The sequence below is a fragment of the Symphalangus syndactylus genome, chromosome 3 (genome assembly GCF_028878055.3).
Source record: "Symphalangus syndactylus isolate Jambi chromosome 3, NHGRI_mSymSyn1-v2.1_pri, whole genome shotgun sequence".
Lineage (NCBI taxonomy): Eukaryota > Metazoa > Chordata > Mammalia > Primates > Hylobatidae > Symphalangus > Symphalangus syndactylus.
Window position 1 is genome coordinate 124,805,533 of NC_072425.2, and position 19,408 is coordinate 124,824,940.

The window sequence follows — 19,408 nt, forward strand, 5'->3', positions numbered from 1 at the left end:
AATGAGAAAAGGATTCACATCAGTTACAAATCCCAGGATGTGGAAAGATACTTGAAATCATATGAAACAAAGCCATGTAGAAAAAGCCATATGGAAACAAGCAGCAGTCGCAGAAAGGGTGGGAGAATTATAACCCAAGAAAACATATCCTTTCATTATGTTAGATCACATAATCCACTGTGTTATATGGAATATAAAATAATCTTGAGAAGCTGGTCATTGTCTCATTATTGTGCTCCAAAAGGATACCAGAAAGCCCTGGAATAAGTGCCGAAGTCTTTTATACACTTTCTGGTACCATATCAAATAGAAAATAAGCATCCTGTCTTCACCTTGAAGACAATTAGTGAAGCTAGAAACATTTCTCATTAATTTCCGAATAAATTATTTCCATTTTCACACATAACTTGTTCTGCCTTCCAGAATCCACTGCAAAGTACGATTTGAATTACTACCCATTTAAATGCATTAGTTCTTTAGAAAATGTGGATGATTTCGGCCAGGCGCAGTGGCTCACACCTTTAATCCCAGCACTTTGGGAGGCCGAGGCGGGCAGATTACAAGGTCAGGAAATCGAGACCATCCTGGCTAACATGGTGAAACCCTGTCTCTACTAAAAATACAAAAAAAAAAAAAAAAATTAGCCGGGCATGGTGGCCGGTGCCTGTAGTCCCAGCTACTAGGGAGGCTGAGGCAGGAGAATGGCGTGAACCCGGGAGGCGGAGCTTGCAGTGAACCGAGATCGTGCCACTGCACTCCAGCCTGGGTGACAGAGTGAGACTCCGTCTCAAAAAAAAAAAAAGAAAGAAAATGTGGATGATTTCACCTATATGTGTATAGAGCGTGCAATTTTCAGTCCATTTCTCCCCTTTTGACTTTACAAATCCCTACTATAAGTATTGAAAAGAGATAAGCTTTTTTTATATTTCTCTTTTATTCTCCCATTTCCTCAGCATTTGCATGCTGCCTGGGCACAAGCTAATGAGGTATGAACATATTCAGTTGTTTATTTACAAATACTGGTAGGACTCATGCATGCCCAGTTCAGTTTTAAACACTAGGGATACAACGTTTAAAAAGAAAAAAAGGCTGGGCGCAGTGGCTCATGCCTGTAATCCCAGCACTTTAGGAGGCCAGGGTGGGCAGATCACTTGAGCTCAGGAGTTCAGGACCAGCCTGGGCAACATGGCGAAACTTCGTCTCTACAAAAAATACAAAACTTAGCTAGGCAAGGTGGCAGGCGCCTGTAATCTCAGCTACTGGATGCTGAGGTGGGAGGATTAGTTGAGCCTGGGAGGCAAAGGTTGCAGTGAGTCAAGATCATACCACTGCACTCCAGCCTGGGCGACAGAGCGAGACCCTGTCTCAAAAAAAAAAAAAAAAAAAAAAAAAGACAAAATCCTTGCTCTCATAGAGCTTATCTTCTAATCGGGTTATAACAAAATAAACTGTAAAAATTATATAGGATATCAGAATGTATTAATTGCTACAGAGGAAAATAGAGTGTAAATGCTGAACAGAGAGTCCTAGGGATGGTAAGAAAGCATCACTATCATAAAATGATTATCTGTCATGAAAGAAAAATAAAAGGTAGCCATAGGGGAATTGATTCACATATTCAAAGGGGAAATATGACTCATTACATCTTGTCAATATATATATGGCCTCTACAACCACAGACTTGATTTTTGATGGAAAGAACCTGGAATTACACAAAGAAAAAGAATCTTAAGATTGTTTGTATGAAGAAAGAATATTCTAAGTTACAAGTGCCAAGTTTCAGGATCTTAGGTGAGGGCAGGGACTGTTAGAGTCAATACTAATCAAAGGAGTAGGGAGGCTTGTATTTTAGCCTCTTGAAAACAGTGCTGAGGGCCACAAGGCAAGTGAAGCAAATAAAATAAAGCATCAACAGAATGACTGTTCCCAGAAGGGCAGTAGGAATGTAATGTCATGCTGAAAAACAGGCACCCACAAGGCTAATGGATTCATAGGCTACTTGATGCCAAGAGACTTTGGCATCAAAGTACTTTTGTCCTGTAAATGCCTATTTTACAATTGGCAAAGCCACAAGAAAGGCATTTCCAGGGTGGGAACATCTGGTTCATTTTACCTAAGGAAGTCAGCAAGTGCTTACTATTTTGTTGCTTTTTTAAGAGGCCTGTGCGTATCCAACAAGTTCGTGATAATAACACATAAGATCTATATAATCTTGCCATTTTCAGATTTTTTTTTTTTTTTTTTTGAGACACGGTCTCAATCTGTCACCCAGGCTGAAGTTCAGTGGTACAGTCATAGTTCACTGCAGCCTTGGACTCCTGAGTTCAAGCGATCCTCCCACCTCAGACTCCCAAAGCACTGGGATTATAGGTGTGAGCCACTGTGCCCGGCATCTACTATAAATAATCTTGAGCAGTCCAGGGCCTATAGAGTTTTGTCCTTCATTTAACAACAGCATCTTATCTTCAGTGCCTTTTAGGAAACTAGACAACTATTTAATCTGAGATATCATTTACATTTTTTAGAACCTCAGTAATCATGTCATTTGTGTAAAATTCCAAATTCCCCAATAGATCATTCACACTTGATTGCATTAATCATATATTAAGTAATTCTTTGTAAATGTATGCAAACTCCAGTGCTATCAAATAATCCCTTGTCTATATATTATTTGAGAAAAAATAAAGAGAGGAAAATCAAACAGTTAATAATGCTTATATAAACAAGGCAACCATTTTGTCTCATTATGCTAAAGCAAATATGTATAAGAATGAACCTTGTGGATGAATAAAGTATGGCATATACATACAATGGAACATTATTCCATTGAGTAGAAGGAAATTCTGTCATAGGCTACAACATGGATGGATCTTGAGGACACTGCGCTAAGTAAAATAAGCCAGTCAGGCCAGGTGTGGTGGCTCATGCCTATAATCCCAGCACTTTGGGAAGCCGAGGTGGGCAGATCACCTGAGGTCAAGAGTTTGAGACCAGCCTGGCCAACATGTGAAACTCCGTCTCTACAAAAAAATACAGATTAGCTGGGTGTGGTGGTGCATACCTGTAATACCAGCTGCTTGGGAGGCTAAGGCTGGAGGATCACTTGAACCCAGGAGGTGGAAGTTGCAGTAAGCTGAGACCGCACCATTGTGTTCCAGCCTAAGCAACAAGAGCGAAACTCTGTCTCAAAAATAAAAATAAAAAAGGCCAGGTGCTGTCACTCACACCTGTAATCCCAGCACTTTGGGAGGCCAAGGAGGGCGGATCATGAGGTCAAGAGATTGAGACCATCCTGGCCAATATGGTGAAACCCCGTCTCTACTAAAAATACAAAAAAAATTAGCTGGGCGTGGTGGTGCTTGCCTGTAGTCCCAGCTACTCAGGAGGCTGGGGCAAGAGAATCACTTGAACCTGGGAGGTGGATGTTGCAGTGAGCCGAGATCATGCCATTGCACTCCAGCCTGGCAACAGAACGAGACTCTGTCTCAAAAAAATAAATAAAAATAAAAAATAAAACAAGCCAGTCAGAGAAGGACAAATACTATATGATTCCACCTATACATGGGTATCTAAAAACTCACAGAAGCAGAAAGTGGAATGATGGTTCTTGGAGGCTGTGGGCTGGGGAAATGGGGAGTTGCTGTTCATAGAGATAGGATTTTATCATGCAAGATGAGAAATTTCTAAAGATCTACTGTACACCTTGGCACTTAAAATTAACAATGCTGTACACTTCACTGTACACTTAAAAATTGTTAAGAGGGTCGATCTCATGCTATGTGTCCTTCACTACAGTTTTTTTTAAAAACTGAACTTTAGTCTTGTAAAACTATGGTGAAAGATATAAAAGATTTGTGAGCTTGTTTTGTACCATTTTTTTCTTACAAAGTCTATGTTGACTCAATCAGTCAGGTCCTTGGTTGCCTGCAACAAAACCAGCTTGAGAACCTTATTCGAAAAACAGAGTTAGTAGAAGCATGGTTGAGGTGCAGAGACTTGATGGGAAGGTGGAGGCCAGGCTTGGAATGAATCAAAAGATCCCAGGAGTCTGGGCAGTAAGAACTGCAGGAAGCCAGTGTGGTCCCCATGATGCTGTTGCCCCCTTTCTGCCTGCTCACCCTCTGCCATAAGAAGCTCCAAATGGCTAGTTGGCAGCTTCAGCTGCTAATTCAGTAGAAGCATCACGGGGTTTTCTAGTGAAAGCATTTCTCCCTTGAATACTAAAGCCTTTATATCAGCAAAGTTCAGAGTCACAGGGATTAGATGCAACAAAAAATTTTAGTGACTCATTAAGTGGAATTGTGAGAGGCACCATCACCGTATTTTCACCCTTTGCTTCCCATACCACAGCTTCTGTTTATGGGGAAAAAATACCACCTACTATCTTGCTCACTAATTTAGAACGTAGACATCCTGAAGGATTATGCTAAAATCTTACAAGATGTCATCTCCTGGAGATGGGCATACCTACCTCTTAATAACCCATTTCACAGTTTTATAGGGCCAGACACCACTAGATGATAGTGGTGTGATATGATCAATGAATCCCATGGCATCATTCCATTTCCCTATCTCCACCACTGTTAAGTGAATTACTTGATCTGTGGCAATGTGTAGGATACCATGACTATGTATAAGGCATTCTATGTTCATGGATGGTGGTACTAGCATGGCCTAAATCCAGATTAAATATATTACAATGAGGACATATCTGTGTCCTCTCCATAATGGTCCCCCAGAGTAAGGTACCATATTCAGGATGTCGGTAGCTACTGGAAAACTGGGCAGTAAGCAATAACAGTTCAGGCCAACCTAGGTAAGATTAAGTCTATTGAGCCCAGGTACAGTTCCATCTCCCTAACATGAGTTCAAAGTGGGATAAAAATACTGATTGATAATTACAGGACAGGACATTTTGTTCCATTGATTATTAAAATTTTTTCATGGAGGGGTCTTTCGGTGGCCATTCACATAAGATACAAGAATGCACATACTCTAGACTCATCAACAGACCTCTTCCTCAAACCTAATTACCAGCCCCCTGATCTTGTTTTTTACCCAACACGCCAAACCCTTTGCCTCTGCTCATGAGTTGGTGTGGATCTTTACCTACGTCTCTCCATCTCTTCCTCTGGAAAAAGTAAACAGTGAGATGTAGCACTAGAGGTTCCACAAATGGAACTTTTCCACTGACCTTCAATTTCTCCATTGAATGTGGCTTACTGATGCTAGCATATTGTTTAGAGCCATTTGTAAGACAGACTTGAATTTTTTTCCTCTATAATTATAGGGAAATCCAGATAAGGCCATGAGTTGAGAGGGTGCTGTAAGAATAGATGTGCTGGGTCTGTGAACTTTGTTATTCCAGGTCCATTCAGGTCCCACCCCATATTCCTTTCTATATATGTGACCTCTCCTTGGTGATGAAGCTCCAGCCTGGTGAATCAGAACACCCAGCTTATGATGGACATTCAGATTGCACAGTCACTTGGTGTTCCACCATCAGGCATTTAGTCTCTATCAAAGCCAAGCTGTAAGCCAAGAATTATTTTTCAAAAGTATAATAGTATTTGACAAAGAAAGCATGCTTTTTTTTTTTTTTTTTTTTTTTGAGACAGAGTCTCGTTCTGTCACCCAGGCTGGAGTGCAGTGGCCCGATCTCGGCTCACTGCAAGCTCTGCCTCCTGGGTTCACGCCATTCTCCTGCCTCAGCCTCCCGAGTAGCTGGGACTACAGGCACCCACCACCATGCCCAGCTAATTTTTTTGTATTTTTAGTAGAGACGGGGTTTTACCATGTTAGCCAGGATGGTCCCCATCTCCCGACCTTGTGATCCACCCACCTCAGCCTCCCAAAGTGCTGGGATTACAGGTGTGAGCCACCGCACGTGGCCAAAAGCATGCTTTTATTCCAAAATGCCACTTGTGTAATTGACCAGTGGAGGCTTCCTGGGCCTGATGGAGCATTCCAGGTTGCTAGAGGTACTTCAGGCAGGCACCATTAGATCTGATGGACCATGGGACAAGTGGGCTTGCACTGTAGCTTGGACCAGCCGAAGGGACTTCTCTTGCTTTCAGCTCTATCAAAGCTAGCAGGCTTTTGGGTTTCCCACTTAATGGATCAGAGAAGCGCATTATACTGATAATGTTTCCTCCAAAATTAAACAAGGTTCACGCCTGTAATCCTAGCACTTTGGGAGGCTGAGGCAGGTGGATCACCTGAGGTTGAGAGGTCGAGACCAGCCTGACCAACATGGAGAAATCCCATCTCTACTAAAAATACAAAATTAGCAAGTTGTGGTGGCACATGCCTGTAATCCCTGCTACTCAGGAGGCTGAGGCAGGAGAATTGCTTGAACCTGGGAGGCAGAGGTTGTGGTGAGCTGAGATTACACCATTGCACTCCAGCCTAGGCAACAAGAGTGAAACTCCATCTCAGAAAAAATAATAAAAAATTTAAAAAGTAAAAAAGTTTCGCCAAGTATTATGCATTTTTTTTCTTGGTAGGGGGTATAAAATATGGTAACTTTTCTTCTTTGGAGAGGTTTCATCAACATACCCCTGATTAAAGGGCCCCCTTCCCCCAAGAAACTTCACAGAGATTGCTGGCTACTGTATTTTCATTGGATATGTCTTTAGGATTATGTATTTCTGAATATATAATTTATCCACTCCCTCCAACACTGATAATGCTCATAACAACTCAATGACCTCAGTGTGAGAACATAAGACCACACTAGTAATAGATATAATGTTGGACACCTTTCTTTTTTTGCACTGCTAGTATCTCTTTCCCTCAAACTTCCTCACTCTCTGATGTTTCTCCTGTTTTCACAACAGCTATGTAAGTGGCTTAGGCCAAATCAACCATTCATTCATTCACTAAGGTGCACTGACTGCCCATTATGTGCTAGGTACTTGAAAACCATTGATATTCAACAGTGAGCAGTATTGACATGGCACCTGCATGCCTCTGATAATTAGCAAGCCAGCAGCATGGATCCAGAAAGAGGAAAGGAGGGAAAAGGATGCTATACAAGAGTACTGACCTTGAACACACAATGATCCTGCCCACAGCCTAAGAAACAGACTCTAGCCAAACAGAGCAGCCATTTATCCTTCTATGGAGTGATTAGTAAGAGGGTTAAAGTGTGCCTCCAGTTCTCTTTTATGGGGAGAGGAAGGTTGAATGGAACTTCCATTTCTTCCTATAGTAGAAGCATAAATGTGAGGAAAAAAGGAAGAGTTTCTCCTGATATTAGCAGTATTCCTTGGCAGTGTTGAGTGCCCACTTGGGATTGGTTATAATTAATTCATAGTGACACCAGCCTGCCTGGTTGAGTGATTTTCCCTGGAAACGTACAGCTGCATGCTGGACTGATCCAGAGACAGAAGTTTCCCAGATGAATATGACAGAGGGATAGGGGCTTGGAAATTAAGATATTTCCAAGAGAGCAATTATAATGATGTCTCATTGAACTCAAGATATGGAAGAAGGCAAAGATAGGACAGTATTAATGGATAGAAAATGATAGAGTTGGTCAGTGGATTACAAATCTTGATGAAATGAAAGAATCACCACAATAAAAAAGAATAGACAGGCTGGCAGGCTGTGAGGTTTTGATGTTTTTAGTGGACTGTGTAAATTTCCAATTTTGGAGGTAATTAATATTTCTGATGAAAAGGAAATGGATAAGAAAGGAAGAATAGAGAGAAAGGTTTATTAGAGATGAGGAAGTCAAGGAATTTGAGAAGTGACACCAGGCAGCTCATCCAAATGGATGTTGAAATCAGTAAGCAGAATGACAGGAATTGAAACAGAAAGAAAAACAAAGTGCTAAAATCTTTAGTACATGGAGAATGACCAAGCAGTTGGCAGATGACAGCAGATGACAGAGCCAGATGGCATAAGCCTCAAAGGAGCAGCGAATTTTTTTTACAACAGGGGTTGGGAAAGAATAATTATCAGGAAGTTGCACTGGGGAAACAGAAGCCATCTCCTCCTGATCTTAGAGAATGGGCAACGTGAGTGTGCTGCAGGGGAAGCAGTGTTCTCAGGGACCAGCAGTTTTCAATTAAGGCAAGGAGAGGACACTGCTCCTCTGGCAATGGGATAAGATTTGCTGATAGTGTAGTCTTCAGAGTATGAAAGAACCAGCAGCTTTCTTTTATAATTAAAACCAGATCTTCCACTTGAGAGGGACAAGGGACTGCTAGGAGCTTATAACCTCGATCCCTCTCCTCCAAAATTCACCTTCCCCATCATCACATCACCCTCACACTGTATTTAGGGGTTTTGTATCTGCTTTATCATTCTTGCCAGAGAATAGTCACACCTCTTCATTCCGTCATAACACACGAGACCAGATTAGAATCCATGCCATTTATTTCTCTCTTCCTTCCTTGCTTCTGTTCTTCTTTTCTTCCCTCCATTCCCTGACCCCACATTTTTTTTCCTTCCCTTAAATCATCCATTAATTCAGGGAGACTTTTTTTTTCTTTTTCTTTTCTTTTTTTTTATTTTTTTTAATTTTTTTAAGACAGAGTCTCTGTCACCCAGGCTGGAGTGCAGTGGTGCAATCTCAGCTCACTGCAACTTCTGCCTCCTGGGTTCAAGCGATTCTCCTGCCTCAGCCTCCCAAGTAGCTGGGACTACAGGCATGCACCACCACGCCTGGCTATTTTATGATGTATTTTTGGTAGAGACGGGGTTTCACTATGTTGGCCAGGTTGGTCTCGAATTCCTGACCTCAGGTGATCTGCCCACCTCAGCCTCCCAAATTGCTGGGATTACAGGTGAGAGCCACTGCACCCCGCCCATTCAGGGAGACTTTCAAAGCCTAGAGGGAAATAGACACAAAGTGTCATACTACAAGAGGTTGTTGCTTAAAAATAATTGTTATTCCTCATCAACTCTTGAGTTCCTTACAGGGAGGCCTCCCTACCTAGTGCTTTTAGAGTCTGTTCCCTACCTTCTCATAATTCCTTCAAGAACTTCTAGAGACCTTAGTGTCTCAACTTATGGGAGGAAGGTCAAGAGAAAGATAGCTGCTCCCTCAACACCTCTGTAAGACCTGCCTTTCAGTTCAAGTTTTGCATCTGAAGCCCTGCTTCTTCCCCCAGATGATTGATATCAACAGTGCCCAATTGTTTTAGGAAAAGCACTACCTGCAGGACAACTATATCTGAATCTGAAGCCCCGCAGACCCACACGCAGAAGCTAGAAATCAGGTTATTACATAGAAGTGTTATATTGAGTCATTTTATCCCTGACTAATCATTAATAAGGATTGTTTTATAATGTGTATTACATATACTTTGCTATAATTTTATTCTGTAGGATGATTTGCCAACTGTATTCTAAATGTGTTTTCAAAATTAAATACAATCAGTTAATAGGGTTGCTTTTTTTAAAAAGAAAATAAAAATAAGTTTTTTGAAAAGATAGTATTTCCTGGCCGGGCGCGGTGGCTCACGCCTGTAATCCTAGTGCTCTGGGAGGCCGAGGTGGGTGGATCACCTGAGGTCAGGAGCTCGAGACCGGCCTGGCCAACATGGTGAAAACTCATCTCTACTAGAAATAAAAAAATTAGCTGGGCATGGTGGTGGGTGCCTGTAATCCCAGCTACTCGGGAGGTTGAGGCAGGAGAATTGCTTGAACCTGGGAGGCGGAGGTTGCAGTGAGCCGAGATTGTGCCATTGCATTCCAGCCTGGGCAACAGAACAAAAACTCCGTCTCAAAAAAAAAGAAAAGAAAAGAAAACATAGTATTTCCTACTGTGAAAAACATGCCTCTGTGTAATACATAAGCCTTTCAGCATTGAGTTTTCAGCCACAAAAGGCATTTTTAAAATATTCTAGTAATGGTAAATTAAATGGATAGGAGGGATAAAAGTAATGCAGACTTGGTGCTGAGTAAATTCAAGCTTTCAGTCTAAGAACATAGCCTTAATTAGATTTCTCTTAAGACACTGCACATCTGCCTAAATTCACACATATAAAGATGAGTGACAAAACAATAACAAATTAGTTATCCCTCAAAGTTAAAATATAGCAACTGCATTATTCATAGCCTGCCAAAGATGGTGGGAGATTTTTCTTATTGTCAATTTCTTTTCTTTTTTTATTTTTAGAATCTAAGCATTGGGTTGGTGAAAAACTCAATTTCTCTATAATACTATAGTCCTTGACAAAAGTTTTTCAAAAATAGCCACTTGGGAATCTCTCTACTAGGAATTCTGAGGAGAAACAGGGAAGCAGGAGAAATAGAAAGAAAGAGGAGGTAAAATGGTTTGCACTCCCACAACAAAGCTATTTATGGCATCAGGTCACTGAACTGAGCTGTGATTTCAGCAATGAGGACAAGTAGGAAAGTATGACGGTACCAAATAACCCACTGGCCATTCACAAAGATCTTGGTGCCTTAGGCAAGTAATCAGATGAGTTTGCTAAAAGACCATTGACAAACTGGAAACAGACACATGGGATCTCTGGTTTATACAACATTTAGCACTTTTCCTTTCCAATAAGGTTAATTAATCCAATATTGGCCAAGGTGGCTCACGTCTGTAATCCTAGCACTTTGGGAGGCCGAGGCAGGTGGATCACGAGGTCAAGAGATCAAGAGCATCTTGGCCAACATGGTGAAACCCTGTCTCCACTAAAAATACAAAAATTAGCTGGGGGTGGTGGCATGCGCCTGTAGTCCCAGCTACTCAGGAGGCCAAGGCAGGAGAATTGCTTGAACCCGGGAGGCAGAGGTTGCAGTGAGCCGAGATCATGCCACTGCACTCCAGCCTGGGCGACAGAGTGAGACTCCATCTCAAAAAAAAAAAAAAAAAATCCAATATGACAAACATTTTATGACATCTGTCATTTGCCATGCAATATGATTGACATAACAGCAAATCCAGTCAGCATATCGAGAAAATTAAGATAATCATAATGGCAGAATGCCAGTGGTTCAGAGGAGCTATTAGAAAAGTACCTAAGAAAGAGGTGAGTGGCAGGGAAGGCTGCTCAGATGATATGATTATTGAGCTGACTATTGAAGCAGAAATAGGAGTTTCTTAGACAGAAAAGGGGTAGAAGACATTCCAAATAGATAAAACAACATGTGGAGAGGGAAGAAACATAAAACAGTATAGCCTTGCCACCTTGCCTCATGATTCAGCCAGGAAACAGATGGCACAATTGTAGGTTAACTGAAAAGAGTTTAATGAAGTGATTATTTCCAGAGATACAGTCAGCATCAAGGATACTAATAAAGGATGGTGAAGCATTCAGAGCTAGCAACAGTGGGAAGCCATTGACCACCTGGTTGGAAGAGGAGAGGACAGAGAGTGGTATTACCAGAACGTGGTGACAGCTGTAGCCATGGGAGAGGGTCTACCCTACAGAAACCCTGACTAGAAGCAGAGGAATACCACCACTGCTAAGCCACAGCCGGCAGAAGCAAAGAGAGGGATACTCTGAATTCTCTTTCCTTCTGTCTCCAGCTGGCGCCTCCCATTGGCTGAACCCCCCTGCATGCCAGAGGGCAAGGGAGTTTGGGAAAGCTTTCTGTGAAGGACAGCTTCCTCAGGCTTAGAGAAGGATGGAGACTAGATCTGGAGAGACATACAGAGAATCGTTAGCACACCCCAGATTCATATCCCAGGTCCATACAGTCTCCTGTTTCTTGAATAGGTGTAACACAAGACTGTACCTGTAACTAATACTGTGACAAGTCTGCTGTCTTCATGAGTTTGGGCTGTTAAATTACCACAGAATGGGGATTTAAACAAAAGAAATTCAGTTCTCACAGTTTTGGAAGCTGGAAGTGGATGATCAGGGAGATCATGGTGCCAGCATGGTCAGGTTCCAGTGAGGGCCCTCTTCTGGGTTGCAGACAGCCAGCCATCTTGTATCTTCACATGGTAGAAAGAGGACTAGAGTGCTCTCTGGGGTATCTTTTTTTAAGGGCACTGATCCTATTCACGAGGGTTCCACCCTTATGACCTAAATTACATCCCAAAGGCCCCTCCTCCTAATCCTAATACCACCACATTAGGGTTAGCATTTCAACATAAGAATTTGGGAGGGACACAGACATTCGATCCATGCTACAGCCCTTGTTTCTTTTTCCTAAATTGATAGAGAGAAGAGTTCATTAAATTTTATGACGAGTGAGATTCTTAAGATCTAGTTTGTTGTGCAACCTGTGCCCTTCACTCAGTCTTTCAATATGCTTATTTTTAACCACAATGATGTAATAATCTATCAGATTTTTAAAAGCAAAAACAAATAATCAGACAGTATGAGATGACATGGCATGTAAGTGCTTATTTGTTTAACTAAAAATAACTACTACTTTCGTGTTCTGTCAGTGTATGAAACTTGCGTATTAGTCCCATAGAATATTTTTGTTCACTTGAGATACCTCATATTTTATTTATAAATTCTAGTTAAATCATATTAAGATATCTTCAAATGTTATTATGGTGCTAGATTGGTGGAAGGAGAAGAAAAAGAACAAGTTGTCCTTATACAACCTTTTTTCTCTTTATTTTTAGATCAATAACCCGATCTTATTACCGCAACTCAGTTGGTGGATTTTTAGTATTTGACATTACTAACCGACGATCTTTTGAACATGTGAAAGATTGGCTAGAAGAAGCAAAAATGTACGTACAGCCATTTCGGATTGTATTTCTGCTAGTGGGACATAAATGTGATTTAGCTTCACAACGTCAAGTTACAAGGGAAGAAGCTGAAAAACTGTCCGCAGACTGTGGAATGAAGTATATAGAAACCTCAGCAAAGGATGCTACAAATGTTGAAGAATCCTTCACAATCTTGACAAGAGACATATATGAACTTATTAAAAAAGGAGAAATTTGTATTCAGGATGGCTGGGAAGGGGTTAAAAGTGGTTTTGTTCCAAATACTGTGCATTCTTCTGAGGAAGCAGTAAAGCCCAGGAAAGAATGTTTCTGCTGACTTCAAACACGCCAAAGAACTAACAGGAACAGATTGGGTGTCATTTCAGAATAAATACCAACATTAACAGCAGAACGATGCAATAAAAGCATTTAAAAAGGTTACAAACCCACACCAATACTATTTTGTAAGGTATTTGATTCAGAGCACGATGCTTACTTGTTACACTACTAGATTGGGTATTTTGCTGAATTACCAAGCAAAGCAGACAACCTTTTTCTTGAAATTACCTCCATTCTTTCTTTGTTAGCATACACTGACCTTAGTGTCCAGATATGTCAATATTACTCATTTTTCTTGACAGTTCAAATGGATTTTTGTGCATATATAATCAATTGAAAAGATTTTATCAGGAATTACATTCTCTTGAGGTAATTAATATTGAATAGCAAAATGCATTTAAATATGCATTGTTCACCTGCAGAGTAAACAATCTCAGAAGTATCGACTAGGACGTAAATAGCAGTTCCTTATATAAGGTACCAGGTTTTTTCCCCATTCTCTGGAAATGTTTGTCCTCCCTTAATTTTGCCTCAACACAAGAAAAGAAGTTTTATGTTCATTTTTGTTCCCTAATTTATTGCTTCTAAAAATGCATTATGTTTTACAAAGATATCTAAGGATCCAAGCAAACTACTTTAAGCAAATATTTGTAAAATTAAAAACGGAGGACCGCTCACCAAATGTTTGAAATGTTGCTTTTTTTTTTTGAGACAGGGTCTTGTTTTGTCACCCAGGCTGGAGTGCAGTGGGGCAATCTTGGCTCCCTGCAACCTCTGCTTCCTGGGTTCAGGTGATTGTCAGTACCTTACCTCAGCCTCCTGAGTAGCTGGAACTGCAGATGTGCGCCACCATGCCCGGCTAATTTTTGTATTATAAGTAGACACGGGGTTTCATAATGTTGCCCAGGCTGGTCTCCAACTCCTGGCCTCAAGCAATTCGCCCCCCTCAGCCTCCAAAGTGCTGGAATTATAGGCATGAGCTGCCGTGCCTGGCCTATCAGCAGCAAATGTTTTGCTGTTACAGTGTACTGTTCATATTTAGACAAGAAAAACAAAATTTATTTATGTATTGACATTTTCAAAGAAAGTAAATGCAGTTTACCTTGAACTATTGTCAAAATTATTAATATAGGTAAATATGGAATGTTTTTAATAATAGCATTTTTGTCTAAGTAAATTTCCAAATTTCCTAATTTCCAATATGAAAAGAATGCAGAAAAGATTTTTCTGGGCAAGGAAAATTGGTTAGATGTTTGATATATTTAGCCTTCAAATTGCATTTTACAATCTCATCAGTATAAGTTAAGATAGAATAATCAATTAAGACAGTAAAATGACTTTTGAGTTTCCTAATTTTTAACTTATTGATTAAACTCTCCTGGAAGGGATATTTTGATCATAGTGTCAAATATTTTATAATGTACAGTTCTATTCTGTTCTGTAAACTACTCTTAATCGCAAAAGAGTACCAAGTGAAGTTTTTTGGAATCATAAGGTTTTTATTCTTAACCGTTAGTTGCTTCATTTGTTTGAAAACCGAAGTGGCATAGTAGAAAGAATATTTAATAAGAAATCAGAAAACTTGGTTACCAATATTTAACTATGAGTAAGTCACTTGACCTCTCTAAGCACCATTTCTCTTATCTGTAAAATTAGGCTAATAACCCCATTTATTAGTGTGTTTCATGGAAAATTATTTTGAGAATCTAGTGAATGATGCAAGAAACGCTTTGTAAATACAGTAAGCATTTTGAGATTGATATGCTGCTCATGGGCATACTATTATATTTACAATGGGTGAGAATTTTGTTTTCTCATGATTTTTCCTTTCGTTCCTATGCAGAGGGAGTAGAAAAAGAAGTGTGTCTTCATGGACCCATAGGAATTCTTGATTGATGCATATCCTCTGCTTATTTTTTTTTGGCGGGGGGCAGCGGGGGTGCGAGGGGGGCGAGGTCTTGTTCTGTTGACCAGGGTGGAGTGCAGTGGCATAATCACAGCTCACTGCACCCTGGACCTCCCAGTCTCAAGCGAGCCTCCCACTTTAGCCTCCTGCTAGCTGGGACCACAGGTGCACGCCACCACACCTGCTAATTTTTTATTTTCTGTAGAGAAGAGGCCTCCCTATGTTGCCCAGGTTATAGGTCTCATACGCCAGGGCACAAGTCTCATACGCCAGGGCACAAGTCTCATACGCCAGGGCACAAAAGATCCTTCTGCCTCGGCGTCCCAAAGTGCTGGAATTACAGGCATGAGCCCCCGCGCCTGCTTCTTCTGCTTTTTTTACCCTGAGCTATTGTTCCTGCAAAGTGGAAATAATAGAGAGGGACGTTCCTGCAGACTTAACCCAATCAAAAGTCACGTTTGTGCTTTTTGTGCATCTTTGAAGTAGTTATTTAATTGTATTTTCAAATACTTGTACATTTTCTGGGTTCATGTATTTTTAATTGTGCTTATGGAGAGAATATAAATTATAACTATATACGGTATGACTATTTATATTGTCAGCATTTTCTTGATATCCTTAGGTTAATTTCACATGAGTTCAAACCGTAATTAACCAAATGAGAAAATACTTGTCCCCCAAAATGTGAAGTAGTCCATTTTACTGTTACAGTTTTCAATATTATATGACAATTTTCCATCAGTCCAAAATGGCATAAACCCAAATACTGAAAATTTAGCAGTTGAAAGTACAGTCACCTGTGCCTACTTCTAAAGTTAAATAGCTAAAACATAAAATGTGACTTAAATTTCAGTGGACACCCTTTATAATACTAATGTCGGGAGAGACTAATATTTGGGCTGAAGGATATCATGTGTTCCAAGGTTTAAACCAGAGCTAAAGAACTAGAAGAAACAAACAGGAAGACAGGGCCCAAAATTCAAGGCATGAACAGAAGGAAGCCTAGAACTCGTCTCCTAACACCTTGTTCACCACGCTGTGCTTAGTGTGTGTGTATTGGGTGGAGGGAGGGGGAGGGAGGGAGAGGATGTCAAGAAAAGGGGAAGTGTGTTCTAACCGAATCCACAAAATACTAAAATAGGGTTAAATAATTTTTATATTATAGAGGAGCTATTTATGGTAAAACAATAGTAAAGTGAACAACGATTACTGCAAAAATCTGAGTGCCTGTATGAGATTGCCAAACATCTGTCTAACCTTAGCCAGTTATCTTTATCCATTTTTATATATATATATGTAATAGCGGACCTATTTTCTTACACATCGTTATAGAGAATATGGATAACAATGCCAAAATAGTAAAAATATTTGCTCCAGGCAAAATGCTCTTACCGAGTTTCTTAGAAATCAAATATTCTTGATTTTATATTAAAGTTACTTTATTTAAAATTTAATTTAAATTTTAAAATTTAAAACTAGTAAATGAGCCGGGCGCGGTGGCTCACGCCTGTAATCCCAGCACTTTGGGAGGCCGAGGCGGGCGGATCACGAGGTCAGGAGATCGAGACCATCCTGGCTAACACGGTGAAACCCCGTCTCTACTAAAAATACAAAAAAAAAATTAGCCGGGCGAGGTGGCAGGCGCCTGTAGTCCCAGCTACAAGGGAGGCTGAGGCAGGAGAATGGCGTGAACCCCGGGGGGCGGAGGCTGCAGTGAGCCGAGATCGCGCCACTGCACTCCAGCCTGGGTAAAGAGCGAGACTCCGTCTCAAAAAAAAAAAAAAAAAAAAGCTAGTAAATGATGTAGTTAATTACTAAATAGTTTAAGTAAATGTGTTTTGTTTTGTTTTGTTTTGTTTCGTTTTGTTTTGTTTTGTTTTTTTGAGACGGAGTCTGGCTCTGTCTCCCAGGCTGGAATGCAGGGGTGCAAACTCAGCTCACTGCAACCTCCACCTCCTGGGTTCAAACAATTCTCGTGCCTCAGCTTCCTGAGCAGCTAGGATTATAGGCGTGCACCACCACATCCAGCTGATTATTATTATTATTTTTTTTTTGAGACGGAGTTTCGCTCTTGTTGCCCAGGCTAGAGTGCAATAGCACAATCTTGGCTCACCGCAACCTTCGCCCACTGGGTTCAAGCAATTCCCCTGCCTCAGCCTACCGAGTAGCTGGGATTACAGGCATGCGCCACCACGCCAGACTAATTTTTTTTTTTTTTTTTAGTAGTGTTGGGGTTTCTCCATGTTGGTCAGGCTGGTCTCGAACTCCGGACCTCAGGTGATCCACCCGCCTCAGCCTTCCAAAGTGCTGGGATTACAGGCGTGAGCCACCGCACCTGGCCTAATTTTTGTATTTTGAGTAGAGACGGGGTTTCACCATGTTGGCCAGGCTGGTCTCCAACTCCTGACCTCAAGTGATCCACCTGCCTCAGCGCCTCCCAAAGTGCTGGGATTACAGACGTGAGCCACCGGCGCCTGGCTGTAAATGTGATTTTTTTTTGTAAAAGAAATGAAAACAGTCCAATTCTTATCGTAAACTTGTCCCTGATGGAAACTGCTCATCTTGAGCTGCATTCACACTCCCAGTTCATATGTAGTGATGTGATAGTAAGTATAAGCCAAAATGTTTAATCGGATTGTTTTTTAATGTGGCTTTTATATGCATAATAGTGGCAAACAAGATTTCCTGAGCCTGGATACTTGAGAGTTTATTCTAGATTTCCAAAAGCCTCAAGCATTCCATACTTTTTGTGTGTGGCAACCAAAACAGTCTTTTATATTATTATTAAGATAACTTTACCAGAACAAAATCTTTTTATCCAACTTTACGTCATTAAAAAAATGAATCTATGGATTAATAAAATCATTTTAAGAGTATTTTTGTCAGATTTTTTACTGCCCTTGATTCAGTTAAGAACACAGCTTTCAAAGCAGCTTTAAAGAGTGCACTGTATTTGGATAATTTCCTGGCCGGGCGCGGTGGCCCACGCCTGTAATCCCAGCACTTTGGGAGACTGAGGTGGGTGGATCACGAGGTCAGGAGATCGAGACCATCCTGGCTAACATGGTGAAACCCCGTCTCTACCAAAAATACAGAAAAAAAAAAATTAGCTGGGCGTGGTGGCGGGCGCCTGTAGTCACAGCTACTTGGGAGGCTGAGGCAGGAGAATGGGGTGAACCTGGGAGGTGGAGCTTGCAGTGAGCCGAGATCATGCCACTGCACTCCAGCCTGGCTGACGGAGCAAGACTCCGTCTCAAAAAATAAAAATTAAAAAATTAAAAAAAAAGAATAATTTCCTTAGGTCTCACACAGTGAGAAGAACTCGCAAGACTAAAGACCCATTCATAAACAAACTTATTTGTTTCTCAGTAACTACCTAGAAAGATTTCACTTGGAAATGCAAAGAAAACATGTAATCTTTAAGAAAAAACAGAAAGATCCTCTTTCAGCCTGGGGAGCTGAAAAAAGAAAAAACCGAAAGACTATAAAGGTTTTACTTTTTGTTTGTTTGTTTGTTTGTTTTTTAGAGACAGGGTCTTGTTGTGTCACCTAGGCTGGAGTGCAGTGGCACAGTGATAGGTTGTAGGAGCCTCAAACTCCTGGCCTTAAGCGATCCTCCCACCCTGGCCTCCCAGAGTGCTGGGATTACAGGCATGAGCCACCATGCCCAGCCTATAAAGACTTTAATCTTAGATTCTATGTGTTTTAAAATGGTAGGATACAATCCCAACCAGAAGCTAACTCTTGGAAATTTCACAGCTGATAAATAGCCATCTCTGCTTTAGAATCTTTCTCAACTGAATGTTTTCACCAAATCTTCCTGAGCTACTGATCTTCACTTGATCTTAAAATAACAAACTGATCTCCTGAACCTTAATGAACTGCTGCATGACCTGGTGTTTCTATACTGCTAATGACTGATGCAAGTAGACACATGAGTGATGAGCTGTGACAATCTATATCAATCATTACACAATCTAGTTCACTTACTGCACATAATCATGGTAGAAAATAAATGAAAACAAAATTTTAAGGTATAAAAAAATTAGTGTACCTCGTTATTATTTCTGGGTAAATTTTTTGTCTTTTTAAAAAATAGTGCCTAAAACATTGTCTTATCTATGTGACATTCAGTAACTACTGATTGATGGTTATCGTGTTGAATTACTCCTATTAAATGTGGGTTCCACATACTTGGTTTCAATTTATACATTCCATGGAAGAATAAACATGTTTTATTATCATCATCTCTTGGCATTTTTTTTTTCAGGATGACAGACAACAGAAGTAGGATAAGTATAAACTTTTCGAAGTATGTTATTAATGTTATTTGATTTTAAATAATGAATAAAAGAATGAGAATGAGAACTATGATTGTCATAGAATTATGGTACCCATCTTTTTTTTTTTTTTTTTTTAGCGATAGCAAGGTTTACTGTGAAGAGCAAAAGAACAAAGCTTCCACAGTGTGGAAGGGGACCCCAGTAGGTTGCTTCACAGTATCCATCTTTAAAAAGCCA

At 40.6% G+C, this 19,408-nt stretch overlaps 1 protein-coding gene across 2 annotated transcripts in view; it reads left to right on the forward strand.

Moving 5' to 3' along the window:
• Positions 1-19,135, forward strand: part of RAB39A (RAB39A, member RAS oncogene family) — a 39,327-nt gene extending 20,192 nt beyond the window's left edge. The window contains exons 2-3 of one of the 2 annotated variants that reach the window (XR_010120096.1): positions 12,554-13,080; positions 14,826-19,135. Coding sequence is in view for 1 of the 2 variants with exons in the window: in XM_055272988.2 (XP_055128963.1) it covers positions 12,554-12,980 (427 nt within the window). In the remaining variant the exon portion in view is untranslated. Of the gene's footprint in view, positions 1-12,553 lie in introns of both variants that reach the window. The other variant, XM_055272988.2, reaches the window with a different exon arrangement.
• Positions 19,136-19,408: the final 273 nt, after the last annotated feature.